The 18,887-nt window shown below is 39.9% G+C and overlaps 2 protein-coding genes across 3 annotated transcripts; one reads left to right on the forward strand and one right to left on the reverse strand.

The window, feature by feature from the left end:
• The first annotated feature begins 234 nt into the window (after positions 1-234).
• Positions 235-5,332, forward strand: cmasa (cytidine monophosphate N-acetylneuraminic acid synthetase a). The gene is made up of 8 exons (XM_018689362.2): positions 235-615; positions 818-960; positions 1,104-1,259; positions 2,597-2,733; positions 2,830-2,924; positions 3,377-3,548; positions 3,631-3,796; positions 4,235-5,332. Exons 1-8 carry the CDS (start codon positions 389-391, stop codon positions 4,456-4,458), a joined length of 1,320 nt encoding a protein of 439 aa, XP_018544878.1. The 5' UTR covers positions 235-388; the 3' UTR covers positions 4,459-5,332.
• Positions 4,667-18,168, reverse strand: LOC108891957 (E3 ubiquitin-protein ligase TRIM39). Of its 2 annotated transcripts, none has more exons than XM_051075536.1 (15): positions 18,006-18,168; positions 15,513-15,654; positions 15,170-15,428; positions 13,605-13,828; positions 13,402-13,461; positions 12,613-12,708; positions 11,769-12,002; positions 11,522-11,669; positions 10,946-10,993; positions 10,788-10,814; positions 10,644-10,708; positions 10,412-10,522; positions 10,113-10,231; positions 9,562-9,658; positions 4,667-9,428 (listed from the first exon to the last, which is right to left on the reverse strand). In XM_051075536.1, exons 2-15 carry the CDS (start codon positions 15,651-15,653, stop codon positions 9,276-9,278), a joined length of 1,782 nt encoding a protein of 593 aa, XP_050931493.1. In that variant the 5' UTR covers position 15,654; positions 18,006-18,168; the 3' UTR covers positions 4,667-9,275. The 2 variants fall into 2 exon arrangements, with proteins under 2 accessions (XP_050931493.1, XP_018544866.1); XM_018689350.2 differs by having other exon boundaries at positions 13,402-13,506.
• Positions 18,169-18,887: the final 719 nt, after the last annotated feature.

Raw genomic sequence — 18,887 nt, forward strand, 5'->3', positions numbered from 1 at the left:
AATAATTGTGGATTTCAGCCTTGCAGTTCTTCTCTCCAGTGTTAATTACTTTCCTCCCATTTCCACCGATGTTTTTTTAGGATCCTGTAAGTTATTATTATCAAAATGAAAAACCCTCTTGAAATGATAATTTAATATATCAAAATAATGAGAAACTTTCTTAAAATATTCTACACATTGGCAGAAATGTACTTCCGGTAGTAGGTGGCAGTAATGAGCTCAACCCAGAGAGCAGAAGAAGAAAACCCAGACCTTTCCGGTATAAATAAACTTGCCTACCTAATGTCTTCCCCCTACCTGTGTAATGACACGTCAGGGATAATCTCAGCGTATTGGGTCTTTACCTGCAACCTGTTTTTACAAACCTCCGCTGAACAGCCAGAGAGTCATGTATTCCAAAAAAAGGGGTCCTCCGGCGGATAACGGACTGCGGGACGGAGAGCACACCGCCTGCAAGCGGCCGTCGCGGGCCGGCGGCGATAGGCACGTCGCTGCCTTGGTCCTGGCGAGGGGAGGAAGCAAAGGGATCCCCCTGAAAAACATCAAAATGTTAGCCGGGGTCCCCCTGATCGGCTGGGTCCTGAGGGCTGCCAAGGACTCCGATATGTTTGACAGGTAGATGCAATTATTAATATGACTTCAGATACTGATAATCCCAACATCTGAAACCTGGCTGCATCTTAAATTAGATTTTACTTAATTTGAATAAACAAATTCATCTGGCCGATAATAAAACTCTAGTTTGTATGTGGCATTTTTTCATGTCATGTGTTAGAATTAAATAATGACTGGATGTGTTATAATTTCCTTTTCCTAGCGTGTGGGTATCCACGGATCACGACGAGATCGAGAAGGTGGCGAAAGCCTGGGGCGCTAAGGTGCATCGCAGGAGTCCTGAGGTCTCCAGAGACTCGTCTTCGTCACTGGAAACCATTCAAGAGTTTGCCAGACTCAACCCAGGTACACAATGTGTAGCTGCAGCAGGCCAGGTGTGATCGTAACTCCAGTCTGTTTCATCAGTGACAAGGCACATTCTCGCCACTAAGTGGAGGCGAAGCAGGTGTGCGATTTTTAAAGCCCATCATTTATTTTTGGTTTTACAGAGGTGAATGTGATATGCAACATTCAGGCCACATCCCCGTGTCTACACCCGAAACATGTGAAGGAGGCCCTGGAGATGATCACCCTGCAAGACTTTGACTCGGTCTTTGCTGTGGTCAGGAGACACCAGTTCCGCTGGCAGGAGGTCAAGCAGGGAAGTAAGTCAACAGAAGAGCTGCAGGACTGTTATTACAGCCCACAAACTTTATCTTTTGTTGTTGGAAAACAGTAAGTTTGGCTGTAATGACAAGTTGGATGAGGATAAAAAATTACTCAGTGTTTGTCCTTTTATCCCTCATCATTAACCATTCACTCGTGGCCTCAGGTGTCATCTAGGAGCACAGACAAATCAAGCCTTGATAACGACCCACCGAGTTTAAATTCCCTAAATCTCCACCGACATCTCAAGAGGTACAATTTACACTGACAGGTTTTTGGGTGCAGCACCTCCACTGAAGATGTGAGCAATGTGTTATTTGTGGTTTATTCATAAAGTAACCTGTTGCACCAGATTCCAGTTTTCATATACACAACCTCATGTACACATATATCCCGAGGTGTTTTTCTTGATGTACAGCAAAGGTTCAGTTCGATTGTTAACAACATCCGGAATGTCAGTTTGCTCTGTTGAGTATCTGATTCCCTGCCCTTTTCTCTGACAGCGGCAGAGCAGGTTTTAAGTACAGTATGTCTCCATGACGGACACGGATGCTGTCAGGGGTTACACAAACACCTTCTGTGTATATTCACCAAAACATTGAACAAAGGTCTGTTTGTTGCCAGGTTAAAGCGCAGAGACATAGTAGTTCATTTAACTGTGCTGTCATATAAAAAGGTTATATCATGGAGTTTCAGGTGTAGGTATGCATAGATATGAAGCTACTGCCAGCAGCCTAGTTAGCTTAGCTTAGCATAAAAGCTGGCATAAAAGCTGGAAACGGTTAGCATGAGGCAGTTTTCATTTTCCCCTCCTGTGTCCACATTGTTTAAATAGTAAATGCACCTGGTGTGATCAGGTGGTTCGTTATGTTCAGTGTTATTTTTAAGGGCATGTGGACTCACAGGAGAACACAAACATGCAAAAGATCAAGAATAAAAAAGGATGTTGTGTCTTACACCATTGGACATAAATGAGGACACATTACAAGATTACTTAATTGCATGTGCCAATGACTGAAATACGCACAAGTGTGGAGAGATCAGCTGACAAGTCTACCAGTATGACCACAATCCACCAAGGTGCAAGCACCTTGATTTATGGCATGTTACGCCTGAAAAACACACCCATACTTAATTAAGACAGTAAGAACAATACCTATGAGGCATGTACCTGGCACTGCTACCTTTTTTCCCACCATTAAACTGGCAAAAGTGGAGTTTGACATGCCCTACATGTACTGTTCAAACAGAGCCCTTTTATTACTGCCATAGTGTACTGTTCCCTCTGCTAACTCAGCCTCTCTGTGTAAATAACTATTAACCTGCTTCCTTCCAGATGGTGAGTTGACCAAGCCCCTCAACTTGGACCCGTCCAACCGGCCAAGACGTCAGGACTGGGACGGAGAGCTGTGTGAGAACGGCTCTTTCTACTTTACCACCAGAGACCTCATCCTGAACAAGGGGCTTCTGCAGGCAATTAGGCAGCACGATTAATTTGCACTGTCGTTGTATGTTTGGTCTCTTCTCTTTCTCAATCCCACTCCTATTATGTCTTACCTCGCTCTCCAGGGCGGTAAGGTCGGCTACTATGAGATGCTGCCGGAGTACAGTGTGGACATAGACGTGGACATCGACTGGCCTGTGGCAGAGCAGAGAGTTCTCAGGTGAGACACACACAGAAATGCTTAATTAATTACTACTGTCAAAAACATACACCTCTTTTTGTATTATGTCTTAAAAAGGCGGTTGCTAACGAGTGTCTAAATGAGACTACAGAGGTTGTCGGCGACGTTAACATGAAAACCCATCTACTCACCAGTCCACCTTTACAGCCTCGTTGTGTTTCTACTCACGCTCTTTCAAACTCTCACTAACTTTCTAAGAAGAAAGGCTTTTGTAGAAGAGCTCAGAGCTAAATGAAATGACCAGTTGGAAGCTTAGTGGTGGAGACGTTGACGTCATGTGGCCGTGGTGTAGTTGGTTTACAACATTCAAACAATTGTTCCACCTGTGTTCATTTGAGTACTTATTTGACTGCTATAAACTGGTTAGCTGTATTTCATTAGTCAGTTTCCTCGTCCTGCTTTTCTCACCTGGTCTGTGCTTCCTCCTGCAGGTATGGCTACTTCGGTCGGGTCACACCGGAGGTGGTTCGGCTGATGTTCTGCAATATTTCTGGGTGTTTAACGGAGGGGAAGATCTTCCTGTCTGCGTCCGGAGAGCAGATGGTGTCCATTAATATCAGAGACACCACAGGCATCAGCATGCTGCAGAAGGAAGATGTGGAGGTTGGATTGTTTTGTTTTTTTTGGTGATCAGGCTCATATTGTCCTTTATCGCTTGTACTAACCTGCGTCCTCACTCCATCAGGTCATACTGCTGACGTACAACAAGGACTCCGTGATCCAGTCGCTGGTGGACACGCTGGCCAAGAGAACGAACTGCAGAATCATCGAGGTAGGAGAGGAGCCGCTGAATGATCTGAGGCCGATAGTGGAGCAGAAGAAGCTGGAGTGGAAGGACGTGGCATACATGGGTAAAGCACTCTTTCTTTTATTATAGTGTGGGTCTCTGTTAGGGTTATAGAGTGGTGCAGGAATGAGTCCTAAAACCAGGAAGTAGGTTAGCATGTTAGCACTCCTGGTTCCCTTGTCCCAAAGTCAATGGGTTTTTGTTGAGATGCCTGAAATAAGGTCTGTGGTTTTAACACAAGCTCAAGACATTTTCACGTTTTATTCTACGTGTCTTAAAAGAGGCAGCTAGCAAATGAGACTACAGAGGTTGTTGACGTCAGTGGTGTTCAACTGTGAAAATTATCTGATGAACACTGTTTGTCCATTTGGAAGTGGAGGCATCCATTAGTATTCTAAGCTAACGAAAACACAACAGTTGCCAGTTACAGGTGATTATGCCAATAGATCCTCCTTAATCCTACAATCCTGTTAATTTCCCACTTTTTCTTTTCTCCTCCCAGGTAATGACAAACAAGACGTCAACTGTCTGAACCTGGCCGGATTGAGCGCAGTACCTGGAGATGCACCGGTGGTGGCCATCAATGCTGCAAAGTACACCTGCCACCAAGTCGCAGGAATGGGAGCCGTCAGGGAGTTTGCCGAACACATTCTCCTTCAGAAGGAAAAAGCTAAGTCTCAGCTGAAGCAGGACCGTGACTGCAGCAAGGTTAATGTTTTAGGTTAAGGTTTTAAGGTTAAAGGTTTTACAGTTGGTGCAGTTTATGCACAAATTCTAGAAGTAATTAGACAATACTTATGTGCATGGGAAATATTCAAATATCATACGAGAAGCGTGTCTAATTTTATTATTTGATTGTTACGTTCTAAAGTGATTTTTCAAAAAAAAAGAAGGAATTTGAATAATACTGTAAATATTGACGCAGAATCAGAAGTTAACCAACCTTTGTTTATTGTAGCAGTTGGTCTGTAAACAGGATAAGACTACAACACCAAACCCAACACAATGGGCTGGAAACCACTATGCTTGTCTTTCACAAGAAGAACACAAGAATTAACACTAAACAACAATAAAAATCTAGGTTGTAAACAGAAATTTAAGATGTTTTTAAATGCAGATTTACATAACTTAATTCCTATGGTACAATCCCTCTTAAGTTCACTGTATGCATCATTAGAGATACAGCTTTTAAATCTTTTTGAATGACTTGGTATTTATAAGGGGAAGCATTTTAAACCAAAATATAACAACAAAGTCAATGTCCAAAAACCATCCTTGCAAAATTGATTGTCCCTGTCAAGTTCCGCCTTCCGACATTTTAGTGAAATATGCTGCTGAGATTTAGATGAGAAGATCAATACCACTCTCAATATGAAGCTACAGCTAGCAGCCAGTTAGCTTAGCTTAGCATAAAGACTTTCTGCTGACATTTGTTTTTCTGTTGTCATTTTTTTTTCCCATTTTCCCAAAAGATGATTATTTGTTGGAATATTTACATTCATATGATATTCCATTCTTTTTTTAAAATAATTGACTATCATAAGTGATTTTGTTGTGTGAATCATTTTCAGTAAAGCTGATTAATGAAGATGATTGAAAATCTTGGTCTTGTGTTTTTAATATTCAGCAAGAACAGACATGCTTCCGACTTTGGTGAGAGTATCACTCTCATGTCTGTATGGATATGAATGTTTGACATGTACACAAACAGAAGTGTAAGAATGACAGGGTGATATTTACCAGGGCGTCATGTGCTAGAGCAGTTTCCTGGTTTTGGCGGAGACTTGAGAGTCATCTTTTCAATGCCAGGCATCCAGCCAAGACATCAGGAATTCACAGGCCCAGCCCAGAAACTATTCACTGAGTCACTTTTACATTTCAGTTTGTAGTTAGTTGTAGTTAGATGCAACGTGTCAAGTAATGTTGATGTGTCCGGGCTACAACTTTATTTTTAGCATACCGTTAGCAAATGATTTCCAAAACTATTCCTTCAGCATGAAATTTGATGACTTTTCCTGAATTCATATTATCATCTGGAAAAACATTTTTCAAAATCTTTCAAATTAAGTATTAAATGAGAAATTTGTAGCAGCTATAAAGCTTAGTATGGAGTCCACACGGTTAGGACCAGATATATCTGCTTATATTTGCATTTAAGTGCTGTTGTTCCCCATCCCACACCTGAGTCGCTTACACATAAAACTTGAAATGAAATACTTTCTCATGGGAGAAAAATGGGTCCTCTCTTTGTTGAGGGCTGTAGCCTGCAGTACAGGTAAAAGGTGATAAGCAAAGTCGAATTACCAAGCAGTTAAAGAAGCCACTGCCTGAGGGCCCCAAAACCTCCAGATTGACTTTGTGTCCTTTGGTCGCTGGGAATTTGATTACTTGCAAATTTGACTGGGGATTTTCACCCCTTAAGAACAAAATTGCTACAGGATCAAAATCTAGAACTAATACTTTTTAATTCACACATTAATTCAGCATATATGGTGTGTTGTACTAAACAAACTTGGTTTTCATCAAACGACCACCAACCATCCAAGTGAAAACTTCGACCTGCCGGTGGCACTGAGAACAAATGTCAGGATATCAACAAAATCAATCTGATTCATTTTAACAAAGAGTATATTTGCCTAATTTCATCCAGTAGTTGTCGAGATATTTGCCTGAAAACAAAACATGCTCGACTCAGGATCGCACTAGAGCTAAAGTCAGAGGATCACCAAAATTAGTAGAACTCATCCTTTGGGAACCACAAATGTCTGAACCAAAAGAGAAATAGTTTGCAAATAATCAGTCATTAACAGTCGTTAACACAAGCACGCCCACTTGACTCAAAGGTGCAAACACTGGTGGCAATTAACCTCCTCTCTCAAGCTGTCATTCAACTAACTCTTGTTATATTACATTTCTTCATGAATGAGTAAACTGTAAATCAACCCTGGGGGCATTAAGAAAAATTTGCACCAGCGTAAATGTCTTGTTATTCTTTTACTGTAACTGTATCAGCAGGTTTAAATTACAAAATTACACCCAGTACAATCTCAGTGATTTCTCCTTGGGGTATTTTTAGACAGTAATCTAAGCAGGGAGAATACCTGGACTTGGTTTCTGGCTTCTGGCAAGAGTAAATTAAGTGGTGATGTTCTATGTTTTGCTTATCAGTAATAAATCAACAATGGCCAAAGCCAAAAATGAGTTCATCCTACAAACAAGTATTTCCTACTTAGGAGAGAAATCTCAGTCCTCAGTAGCTCTACTGAAAACAAAAGATGAACTGACTTGAATCTGTTGGTCAGAGGCCAAAAGTCAAAGTCAGAGTGAATTCAAAATCCATTCTTGAGCGCAACATCTCAAGAACATCTCAAGCAAATCCTTACAAGGTTGGCACAAACATTCACTTGGACTCAAAGATGAACTGATTAGAATTTGTCTTAAGTGCTTGAGTTGAAGGCAACTGGACTTAGTTTAGGTTTCTTGAAGACATTTCATCTCTCATTCGAAAGGCTTCCTCAGTTCTAGAGGCTTGTTGGGGAGTCCCAGGTGTTTAACCTTTTGGAGGTGGTCCTGAGAGTCGTTAACAGACCCTGCTGTCATGTAAGTCTTTAGGGTCACACAAGCTCCAGGTGTGACTTGTTGGTTGGTTGTTGCTCCAACCTAACATTATGTGACTCACATGACTCTTCAACCAGTCTTTAGAACTAATGAAAGGTGAAACGTCATCAAGAAACCTAAAAGAAGTCCAGTTGCCTTCAACTCTATCATGACCTGGATGACAGACTGATTAGAATTTGGCTGTCAGAAGTCAAAGGTCACTGTGACAGTGCACAAAACATGTTTTGTTTTTTTTTTTTTTAAATGGAAGTCACCGACACACCTGCGCTTGGTAGTGATAATTTCTTTAACCCAGTATAATCTGGTTATTCATCTCCCTGTACATGTGACTCTAACATCATCCAAATTTCTGTGTCCATGCAGGTTTGAATTGGACTACGTGACATCTCAGCTGCTCTGTGCTGATTCTGTTTCTGATAATTCAGCACGTGACAATGAATCTGCTGGATTTCAGATCCTCCATCCATTAATAAAAGTTCAGAACGATGACACAGTTTGACCTTCACACTTGCTGATCTTATCTTTTCTCATATCTTTTGTTTCAAGGACTATTCAACTGCAGATGCCAATGAAGATAAAGCATTTTTAAACATGACACATCATACTTTAAAACCTGTGTGTAGGAGGTAAAATGGTAGCAATCAAAATTTCTTTCTTTACAATTTAAAAACAATGATTACATTTGAAAAGACAGAAGAAAAAACAAAGTTCTGACACGCAAATTTGCATTCATTTTTGGAAGTGGTGGATAGTTTGACCTCTCTGGGTTATTTAAATGAAACTGGGGAAGAAGAGGAAATCCATCATATTTTTATGCAAGAATCTTACTGGTGATTACAACTGTCAAATAAATAATAGTGGAATAAAAAGCAATTAAAAGTTATTTAAAATTAAAAGCAGTTAAAAGTGTTTTCCTCTGAAATGTAGTGGAGTTTAAGTATAAAGTACATGACAACGGAGTGCAGTGCACAAGTAAATGTACTCACTGTATGTTACTTTTCACCACTGTAAATGGATGTATTTAATATTTATATAAGAATAGAAACTACAACCGAAAATCTCAATGAGAAAAAAAAACACTGTGTGTTTGAGTTTGCATTTTTAGGAGGATGAACCTGCTTCTTCATTTACAGACAAGAGTTTCTCCACTGATGTGACAACTCTTCCCCCTAGTGGTCAAACTGTTGAACTACAGTGACTGTTACAAAGGAAGGGAAACGCATCTTTTACATAAAATAAACTTTCATATTCATCAGTTTTTTTACTCAAAAGCAGGGAGTATTTTTTTAGCATGAGACCAACAGTACTTTCACCCACCCTACTGAAGTAAAATATACTGAATAATGTTATGTTTTAATGTTATTAATGAGATGAATAAGAGTAATCATCTCAAGATAATCAACACCTTCAATGGTCTACTTTCATACCAGTAATCGTGTTGTAAAATGAAAGTAAGTATTCTGCATTTTGTCATCTTGTCACAGTATTTTAATTCATAATGCACTAACATAAAGCTCTTTATCATTAGACTTGTAAACTTTCTTGTTAGAAGATCAGCACCACTCTCATGTCAGTAGCTGGTTAGCTTAGCTAAGACTAAGCTAACAGTTAACTGGCTTAGCTTAGAGAGTGGTATCAATCTTCTCATCGAACTATCGGCAAGACGACCAAAGATATGGCCTGAGATAATGACCACAAAAATAATGCTCCAATATACATGCCCAGATTAACAGAAAATGTGATTGTTTTATTAAAGGATTGGTGAAAAATACATAAAAATGTTTCACCTATATGAATTGACAGACACAACATCTGCTAACAAGAGTTTTTTTTTTTTTTTTTTTCAGGGGAACCAAGTGCACAAGTTTGTAAATATATCAAAAGGAGCAGAAGAAACAAAAAATAAAACTCTCGGGTGTTTCCGGTCACTCTGTCATGTTTACTGGAGTGATAATCAGTGGCCCGTCGTTCTTTCCTGATTTATTAGTACAAGGGCTAAAGAACGGGTAGATGCATTCGGTGAAAGTGTCACTGAAAGTGTAGATGTGGATTTTAGCATCAACATTGTAGAAAGACACCTGCAGAGCCATGAAAAAAAAAGTATACTCAGTATTATTTAAAAACAGAAAATACTAAACCTAGCTGGTGATCTTGATATTCTGTGCACTTTGTAAAAGACAAAAGAAGTCAAATATGTTTCGCATACTGCACCTGTCCTTTCTCAAAGTCCACAAATACTCCAATCTTATGTGGTCGGAGGTTCAAGTGGACGTCTGTGGAGGGTTCAGTGCGAAAGGCATACTTGTTCCTGAGGAGAGAATGAAGGAAGGACAGGAGAAAGTAAAGAAAATACAAGATTAAATAAATACAAGAAAAAGAAGGGAAGAAGAAAAGAAAAAAAATGAAAGGAAAAGATGAATGTCTGATGTCAATTTTACACATCCCATCTCAAATAAGAAATCCATTGCTAAAGAAAAACTGACACAGATGTAGCAAACTATCAGAGGATGTCACGAAGAAGATGATTAAAGCTATTCAATTCCATTTTTTAGCCACTTGGGGGCAGCACAACAACCTGTAATCTTGTCACCTTAAAATGGCACCTTGTTACGGTTATTAAACGGTAGCCTATTTACTTACTCAGCAGGCAGGAGGAGCTGAGAGTCAAACAAGCAACCGTGCGAGTACAAGCCAACCCACTTATTCACCTGAGATAAGAGCTTTTATATGAGTAATTAACTGATGACTGATGGAAAACTCACTTGTCTCTTAGGCTGAGGAACCAGTATCCATTCATTGGGGTAACTTCAATCTTCCCCTTCCTGTTGATTGATTGCCGGGCCACCCCCAGATCCCAGTCTGTCTTCCCACCCACCTCCACCTGTTCCCATGATGCAGCACATATTTACATGGTCAAACACTGACACATTTGAAAGACTGGAGAGGACAGATGTGGCCACATTTCATGTACTTGTGAGTGACATCAAGTTGACAAAACATTTGCCGATTGTATTAACCAAATGCAATAATTCTTTATTTCATGCATATTAGTTTATCTTACCTCCCAGTAGTGTCTCCCAGAGGAAATAGCCTCCCTCCCCAGGACACAGACGACTCTATCAAACCTTTCTGGATTATCTGGAAGCATCTGGTGTCGGTCTCCACACCTCACCTGCGGAAAGACATTTAATCAATACCAGACCTCACTGACAGTTACTGATACACAAGGCTGATTAGAGACTCTTCCCAGGGATGTGTGGAAATGTGTTAAAATAATTTAACAAGCATCTCACACTCTTCATGTCCTCTGACAGAATCAGTCTTGGATGGGCAGTGTTGTTGTCCAAAGTTACATCCACTGCATTTAAGAAAGATTGTTTGGTCACATGTCCATAATATTGCTTTCAATTAAATCAGTTAGTGTGAATGTCACATACCTGCATACTCCTGTATCCTCTTTATCCCTGCAGAAAAACAGAAAATGTAAAACATGACTGTGTGAACTGGTTTGTATTTGGATCTCTATTATCAGCAAATGTAAGGCGGATGGCATTAAGATTAGTCTATTTAAGGAAGACAGGGAGTGGACACTCACTGGGCTGTGTTCGAACTGGACTGGGTTCTAGCACAGAGGCAGGAAAACCTGGATAGGAACAAGAAGAAATGTAACAAATAAATCTGTGAAGAGTTGTGAACGGAAAAAGAAATTTGAATGGAACCACAAAAACTCAAATAAAAGTCAGAAATAGATAGATCTTTCTCAAGATTCATGGCTCGAGATGAGTTTAACATTATATGTAAAGTTGCTGCAGTTTCATCAGTGTGCTTGGCAAAAAATTAGACAAACCTAGGGTCCAATCCCTTGAAAACCTCTGTGGACAGATCGTGATGAATTCTACCACCTGAGGGCACTGATGCTATGCCTCATGACAGTCTACTGTGGTGTTGTTTTTTTAACTCTAGAAGAGTTGACCCTTTTTTCTGATGTCAAAACAAGGAAGCCCAAGTTTAGGTTCTCTTTCCCCAGTAGACGTTGAATATCAATCAGTACTGACTGATTTACTTTCACATTTTTACATTCTCAAGGTTTTACGGTAAAAACTTGCACTACAAATCAAATCTCTGTGTCATTACTTTTGGAAACCAGCCCTGTGTTTTACATGTCACTGACCTGTTTCTGCAACAGTCTTCAGCTCCTCCTGGAACTTCTCCACCAGAACTGACAGCGACCTGTAGATGGTCCCTGTTCCCAGGTCAGGGTTCACCGACACTCCAGACCAGTCTTTGGTAGCTGGAGGACTGGAGAGGACGGGGAACATCTGGAACAAAGATAAATAAATAAAAGTTCATATATATATATATATATATATATATATATGTCTGTATATCATCAAACTGAACCATGGCTCCTCACCAACCTTGACACAGTGATTATAGTCATCTGACTGGGCAAGCTCAGTGAGGGCGCTTTCTCTTCTCCGCAGTTCTTCGACTTCCAGCTCCAGTTGTCGTATCATGGCGTCGGCTTGGTGCTCAGCCGCCCTTCGGCTCATGTCCATCACTTCCATCAGCTCAGCCTGGGAGTGCTCAATGGCAGTCATCAGAGCGGAAAACAGGCAAACACTGCCTGCTGTCTCTCGCTCCACTGCCAACTGGGGAGAGTAATTATTAGCTGCACTGAGATTCTCTTATAAAGGTGTAACTCAACAGGACAAGATTTACAATGCCAGAAACACACAGTGCCAAAAATCAGGTATAAACAAATGCAAAGGTGAAAATCCTTGAAAAATCAGGAATACTCATAAAAATGTGTCAATCCCCAAGAATTATGGAATAAATATTCCAAATTAAGAAATTAAAGAGAAAACTAAAAGTTTTGGGAAAATTCCACAAAAGAAATGAACTGGAAAAAACAGGTAAAATTGTGAATGCACCCAAAAATGTTGTTGGAGCCCCAAAGATTCAAATGGAAACCCTGTTAAATATGCGCAAGAAGAATTGGATAAAAACCTGAAAATTAGGGATTGAATTAAAGGGAAAAGTTAAGGTGGAGTAACAAAATTCAAGTATAAACCCCAAAAACTCAAGATTACATCTATGAATTTGGGTAAAACCCCAAAGGTTGGGAGTGGAAAATGTCAAGTAAAACCTCATAAAGTCAGTGACTTTTTGTGATAAAAGGCTGATAAATGGATGACAGGCGGATTTACTCGTTTTCCCACAGCACTGTGGTATTCACAAGAATGTGTGTGTTTGACTCACCTCCAGTTCACTGACTGACATTCTGATCTCTTCGATCTTCCTGATTCTCTGTCTGATCATCTCCTGGATCTTCTGCTCTGATACACTCAGGTGGGACTACATGGACAAAAATACAAACACATACAAAATATCCTATCACTCCCATTTCTATTGTTTTCCATCAATTACAATGTTAAAGTCTTGTGTTTGTAGTTAAGATTATTATCCGTTCACTCCTGTTCTTTCACTGCTTCATTCTCTATCTCACCTGTTGTTACTGTTACTGTATATTTGCACCTAAAATCTGACGAGACCTTTTGAGAAATTTTTTTTTGCTAGCATCCAGTAACCATAAAAAGTATATAACCAGACCTGAATAAACTATTTACATGTGGCTGTGGCAGCCCTACAATTCTTGAAACCAATTAATCTTGAGGACAAAACAGACACTGTGAGCAGAGTACACAGAGCAGTGAAACTGCGTAAAGACTGAGCTTATTGTAGACATGCATGCAAGTACATTTACTGAGGGCAGTATACTTTTTGTGAGAAAAATCCATCCATCCATTATCTACACTGCTTATCCTTAATGGTCACTCAGATTTCCAACCACAAGGAACTTCCTGCTATCATACGCAAACAAAATGCCTTGTAACAGTCAGAGCCTTGTCTTTGTTCTTCCTCTTAACACCATTATTGTCTGGTAAAATCAAAAAAACTAAAGAGGTAAACTCCCTAAAGTCTGAGTGATTTCCTCCAAACATCAACTTGTTCCTCTTTGCCCCTTTGCTCTTTGTTTTAATTTCTCACCTTAGTTTCCATCCATTCATCTTCGACAGTCACGGTGTCATGATCCTGATGGTCCTCAGCCTTACAATCAGGGCAAATACACACTCGATCAGTCCTACAGTAAATCTGACATCAACAAGAGAGTGTTGCACTGTCAAACCTTTATCTGTCATAGATATATGAATCTGAAATAATTAGTTTATGATGCAGGTAAAACATTGTACCATTATTCCCCTGTGGTGGATCTCACAGACAGGGCTGCTCTGGCTGCTCGCAGCCCCGCTCACGGTGAACCTTCTGCGGCCACTGGAGCGGGAGAATTGTGGAGGAGGAGGAGGAGGCAGAGGAGGTCCAGAGGTGTGGTTCAGGGCAGTGATCGGACTGTTGTTTGGTACTGAAGAAGCCAGTGGAGTCGTGACTGGTGGAGACAACGTTGGGATGGACACACCTTCCAAAACAGAGAATACAGGGATTGAGACTCTCTCAAGAGTTGTTCATTCAACTTAATATCTTCAGTTTATTGAACTTGTTTTCTCAAAGACAGTTAGCTTTCATGGATGTAATCATATAAACCTCAGAAGATGACTTTGAACTAATTTTTCAACCTAAGTTCAATTAGGAAACATAATTTGTGTTGAACCTAAAAATGGTGTACTGAGCTTCTTCAAAAGGGCTATTAATTGAAAAATTTCTCTGCTGTAAATCATGGTCTCTTGCTAGGAGCAAGTGTTGGTGATGGTTGCTTTGACAAAAGCTTAAGCTATCATTGCGTTTACAATACAAGAGGTTTGAATATGCCCTCTGAGCAGTGCTACTTCTTCATGGCATTCTGGACATTACAGTGAGTCATTATGAGAAAGTGATGAGATAGGCTGGCTGGGCTAGAGCTAGCTGGTTAGCATGCTAACTTCAGTGGAAGAAAAGAAGTAAAAGAACTAAAAGTAAAACTGTGGCATTGCTTTCCATCACTGGAGATGGTTCTTGGTGAATAAAGGAATGAAGTTTGATGCTGAACTTGCAGTGTTACTTTTAGACTGGTAAGTAAAAAGCTGCTAATGCTAATAGCCTATTGGCTATGTAGCCATAGCAAAAACTTACATATAACTCTGTTAATACTCTAACAACACTTATTTTTAGGCTCTAGATTGCAGTGCTGATTGGTTGTTGAGTCCACCATAAATGAAAAATATCTCAACAACTGATGGATCAGTTGTCATGAAATTTGGTGCAGATGTTCATGGTTACCAGATAATGAATTCTACCAACTTTGGTGATTCCCTGACTTTTCCCTTCATGTATAGCCATAGGCGACTAAATTCAGTTTGGTTAATTTGGTTTATAGTCAAACATCTGCAGAACTAATGACTTTCTTTAGCGTTGTATTATTTAACTGCTAACCTGCTAAACATAGGTTATTATGAGCATGTCAACATGCTGATGTCTGTATTTATTCCTCACGCAGTGCTGCTAGCATGTCTGAGGATTCCCTGTCTTGTTAAAGACTGCTGCTGTGCAACATAACTCTGACAGGAAAGTCATGTATCATCTGCAGAATGTGAAATTAAACTGAGCCAACAGGATTTTGAACTCATTTGTCAGCACTGTTGTACTGAACCATCATGTTCAGTCTTTGGCATTCAGCACAGAAAGTCAATCACCAAAACATTCAGGACTGCCACTCAGGCTGTCAGTATTATTTATGTGTAGATTTAATTACATTACATACATTACCTTGGCAGACACTTGCGTTAAGTGCATACAGCCTCTGTAGAAACAAGGGTTAGATTACCTTGGGATTGGGCGTCCTGGGTCAGCGTCATTGCTGGCTTCGGCAGATGTCGAGGCAGCTTCTTCCTCAATTCCTCAAATAAATCATGTATGGCTCCATCTCCTCCTCTTCCACCTCCTCTTCCTCCTCTCTTCTCCCTCCCCGTGACTCCACCTCCCCTCATGGACCTGAACTGCTCGGTGATCTCTCGCAGCGTCCTGTTGATCTGGAGGTCTGGTCGCTTCTGGAAGGTTTTCTTACACAGAGGACACTGGCAAACCTGACAGAGGAAGGACAGAGGAGAGAAAGGTTGATTTTCATACAACGCACACAATCTGCATTATGTACTTTTGTACTCACACACCTTAGATCCATCCCAGTATCTGCTGATACAGGCCATGCAGAAGCTGTGGCCACATGGTGTGGACGAAGGGTTATTGAACACATCCAGGCAGATGGAGCACTGGAACTGCTCGTCAGACAGAAAACTACCACATAAAGACATCCTGTGGGGAAAAAAGACAAAGAAGGAATTATACAGCTTATACAGCCTTAAAAAAGACAGTGTAACACTGCCTTGTCATTGCTACTTCTCGATATCCTGGTACCCAACTTTGTGTTTAAAGGCTGGAGTCACTAGACAAGAGATTTATTTACAATAAATCTGCTTTATCATTTAGATCCACAAAGAGTTTCCTCACCTCTAACTGAGTGATACCGTGTCCTATGTTTATATATATACAGTTTGCAGAAGTAACAATGTTTGAGAGAAACATGCCACTAACTGGCAACTGGCAAAATCAAATTAGTAGTATATATTAAGTAAGTATTATATTAAGTTGTTGAACAGAGATAAAACTGATTCACCTAATTTGAATTATAATAGTGTCAGGGTAAAAATACCAGTACTGTACACCTATGAGGATTTTGATCGTAAATCCATTTCTCCATTTGGTTAAAAGCAAGATATCTAAGCAACTACAGACCAGATTACCAAGAACCTGTGAAGTTAACCCTGTTAACAGACTCTGGTCTCCTTTGAAAGGTAATGCCTCGCCCATGTTTTTTGGCATAAAGCCTTCGTCCTTTGGCCCAGTTCTGCAAGGGGATGTAATCGGAAGATTGCCACAAACCTTGTACATGCATGCTCTTAAGGGGATAAACCCTTTTTATTTTAAAAACCCTAAGACCTTTAGTTAAGGACAAACTTCATACTGTCTTGTTTGTTCTGTCCAAGAGTCTTGGTAATATGATGGCTGCCTGATCTTTTAACTAACAGTGAAACTGTGGAGATGAGTAGAAAGTTGTCATGTTTGTTTTAAATGGGAATGTGGCATAACTGCAAAGGCAAAAAGGTGAAAGGGGAAAAAGGTAACCTGAAGGAAGCCATACAGAGCTTAATGGAGTTTAAGCTGAAGTTACGAAAGATGGACACATTATATAACGCACACATCTCTTCTGTCGCCACAAATCAGATTAGGATGGTCTGAAGACTTGAGGAATGAAGTGGGGCAAGATTCTGTTCTGTATTATCACATACAGTTCATATAAACACACACACAGTTATTTTTAACGTTCTAGTGGCAACTTATTTTTGTACAGGCGACACTGGAGCTGATTCAAAGTTTAAATCCAATGGAGAAATACATTTAAAATAACAATTCATACCATATATACATTTTTCTGTTCCACTATCTACCCCATCTATCCACTGTCTATACCTGCTTATCCTGTTTCAGTGTCAAGGGGGGCTGGAGATTATCCCAGCATGCTCTAGATGAGATGCACAGTGCGGCCAAGCTAGTTTACATGCCTGTTATAAAGCTTACATATACATTGCAGACATTTGTCCTGAGGCTGTTTAATCAAGAACTAAAAGATAGTAGATGCCAATTAGATACAAGAAAAAGGGACTAATGGACAGAAATTTGAATGACAATAGTACCTAAAATAAAACCTTCACTCATACAGACTAATTACATAAAAGCTAAACTGACAACACGCAACATGTATGTATGTACTAGTACTTGTATGGAATTATAATAATGGATTATTGATCAGTGTTTACAGGTGCAAGTGGATGGTTTTGTTCAGCTACATCTCAAAAAACCCACCAATTTAGCATCACACTCCTATAACACAGTCTTTTTGATTGTCAAAACCTGGCACCGACATTACCCACACTGCAACCTGACCAAAAGTCAGTCTCCAAGACCGAAGAGGCCACGTTGTGCTCGTCTTTTTCTTCAACACTCGTGGGGTTATGCTCCCTGAATTCATCCCCCAGGGTCAGACTGTCAAACGCCAAGTTCTACTGTACCATAACTAAATAAACCACATGCTCTACTCCCTGTACCATCTCTCTGCACCTGCCTCTAAATTCCTCTGTAACTTTGCAATGTGTGTCTTTGGGATTCATGTACTCTTAGTCAAAAGATAAAGTACAACCAAGTGTCTATACCTACAAAATAACATCCACATAACATAAACAACATAAACATATTAATATAGCTCAGAACAGCTACATAACATAGTCCTGTCATGAGGAACGATTAGCGTTGACATGAGGTCAACTGCAAACTAAAGAGCCTTTCAGAATAAAATACTTTACTAACATACACAAGCAAATATATGAATAAAAGGTGACTCTTGACTCTTACAGTACATTAGGCTCTAAAAACATTTTATCCCCAAACAGCAAATGTTCTCTGATTCCAGCAACCATTAGTGTAAGTTTACTATCTTTGGGTTTTGAACTGTTGGTTGAACAAAATAATACATTAAAGTAATTGTTTGTTGCATCTTGAGATACTTCAAATGAGCATTATACATGAAATAAGAGAATAAAAGCTGATACCTTAGTGTAGATGAGATGACAGACGTAGGTGTTGTCTTGTTTCAGGGTCTAGTTTTATCCAAAAAGTTCCAGAGATGTATGAACTCTATATTATGTCTTGATCACTCACTGTGTTCCCTGTGAAGTGTGTCTGCCTCTCAGGCAGTGAAATATAAATGTTTGAATGTACGTGAGTGTATGAGGGTTGTGATTTTCCCTTCCCGTGGAAAAGAAAGTCACACCACGCCCACTCACCTGTCTCCTGTTTGCCAGGTCAATGCTGCAGGACTGGTTACAGTGGGAGATTGATAGACACATACAGACAGAGTAGGTCAAAGGCTACAGACTCTACCTACAACCTATATATAAGTGTTAACAACATTTTTTGTGCGTGTCTCTTGCCTCAATCAGAGTGCCCTAGATTCACAGGAACAATGTATAAATCGGCTTTCTTTAGCAATGAAAAGAGCTGCACAATACACTATAATAAAGCTGCTTTAATGCAATGTAAACATGACATATCATCTAATTAAACAAACATAGAAATAATGATTTTCTATTTTTTTTTTCTAGTTTTTTTTTCTAGTCTTTTTTTTGGCTCATCTGCTCACCTTGCTAATAATTGCTGTCTTCAGAATTGTTACTGTGCCATGACCTGCACTTTAAGGACAAAAACCTTAAGGACAACAACTTCACCATGATCTGCACACTGTGAGAGGCTGTGACCAAAGCTAAGCTACGACAGGAAGAATAAAATTAGCTCTTCTTATCGTCTCCATCAGTGTCATGGTTCTTCAAGCTCGATATAGAGTTGTGCGAAGTCTGCTTTGCGCCACGTGCATGCACCTTTGCTTGAATTGGCTCACTTTCAACTTACTGTGTGCGTTTTTGTGTGCATTTATG

This window comes from Lates calcarifer, linkage group LG14 (assembly GCF_001640805.2).
Source record: "Lates calcarifer isolate ASB-BC8 linkage group LG14, TLL_Latcal_v3, whole genome shotgun sequence".
Taxonomy (NCBI): domain Eukaryota; kingdom Metazoa; phylum Chordata; class Actinopteri; family Centropomidae; genus Lates; species Lates calcarifer.

What these genes read in the sequence shown, in the direction of transcription:
- cmasa (XM_018689362.2), top strand. Translation starts at nt 389, where the DNA reads ATGTATTCCAAAAAAAGGGGTCCTCCGGCGGATAACGGACTGCGGGAC. An exon ending in GACTCCGATATGTTTGACAG is followed by an intron (nt 616 to 817) that starts GTAGATGCAATT and finishes TCCTTTTCCTAG; the next exon opens with CGTGTGGGTATCCACGGATC. An exon ending in GCAGAGCAGAGAGTTCTCAG is followed by an intron (nt 2,925 to 3,376) that starts GTGAGACACACA and finishes TTCCTCCTGCAG; the next exon opens with GTATGGCTACTTCGGTCGGG.
- LOC108891957 (XM_018689350.2), bottom strand. Translation starts at nt 15,653, where the DNA reads ATGTCTTTATGTGGTAGTTTTCTGTCTGACGAGCAGTTCCAGTGCTCC. An exon ending in GATACTGGGATGGATCTAAG is followed by an intron (nt 15,429 to 15,512) that starts GTGTGTGAGTAC and finishes TTCCTCTGTCAG; the next exon opens with GTTTGCCAGTGTCCTCTGTG. An exon ending in TGTCAGTCAGTGAACTGGAG is followed by an intron (nt 12,003 to 12,612) that starts GTGAGTCAAACA and finishes TACTCTCCCCAG; the next exon opens with TTGGCAGTGGAGCGAGAGAC.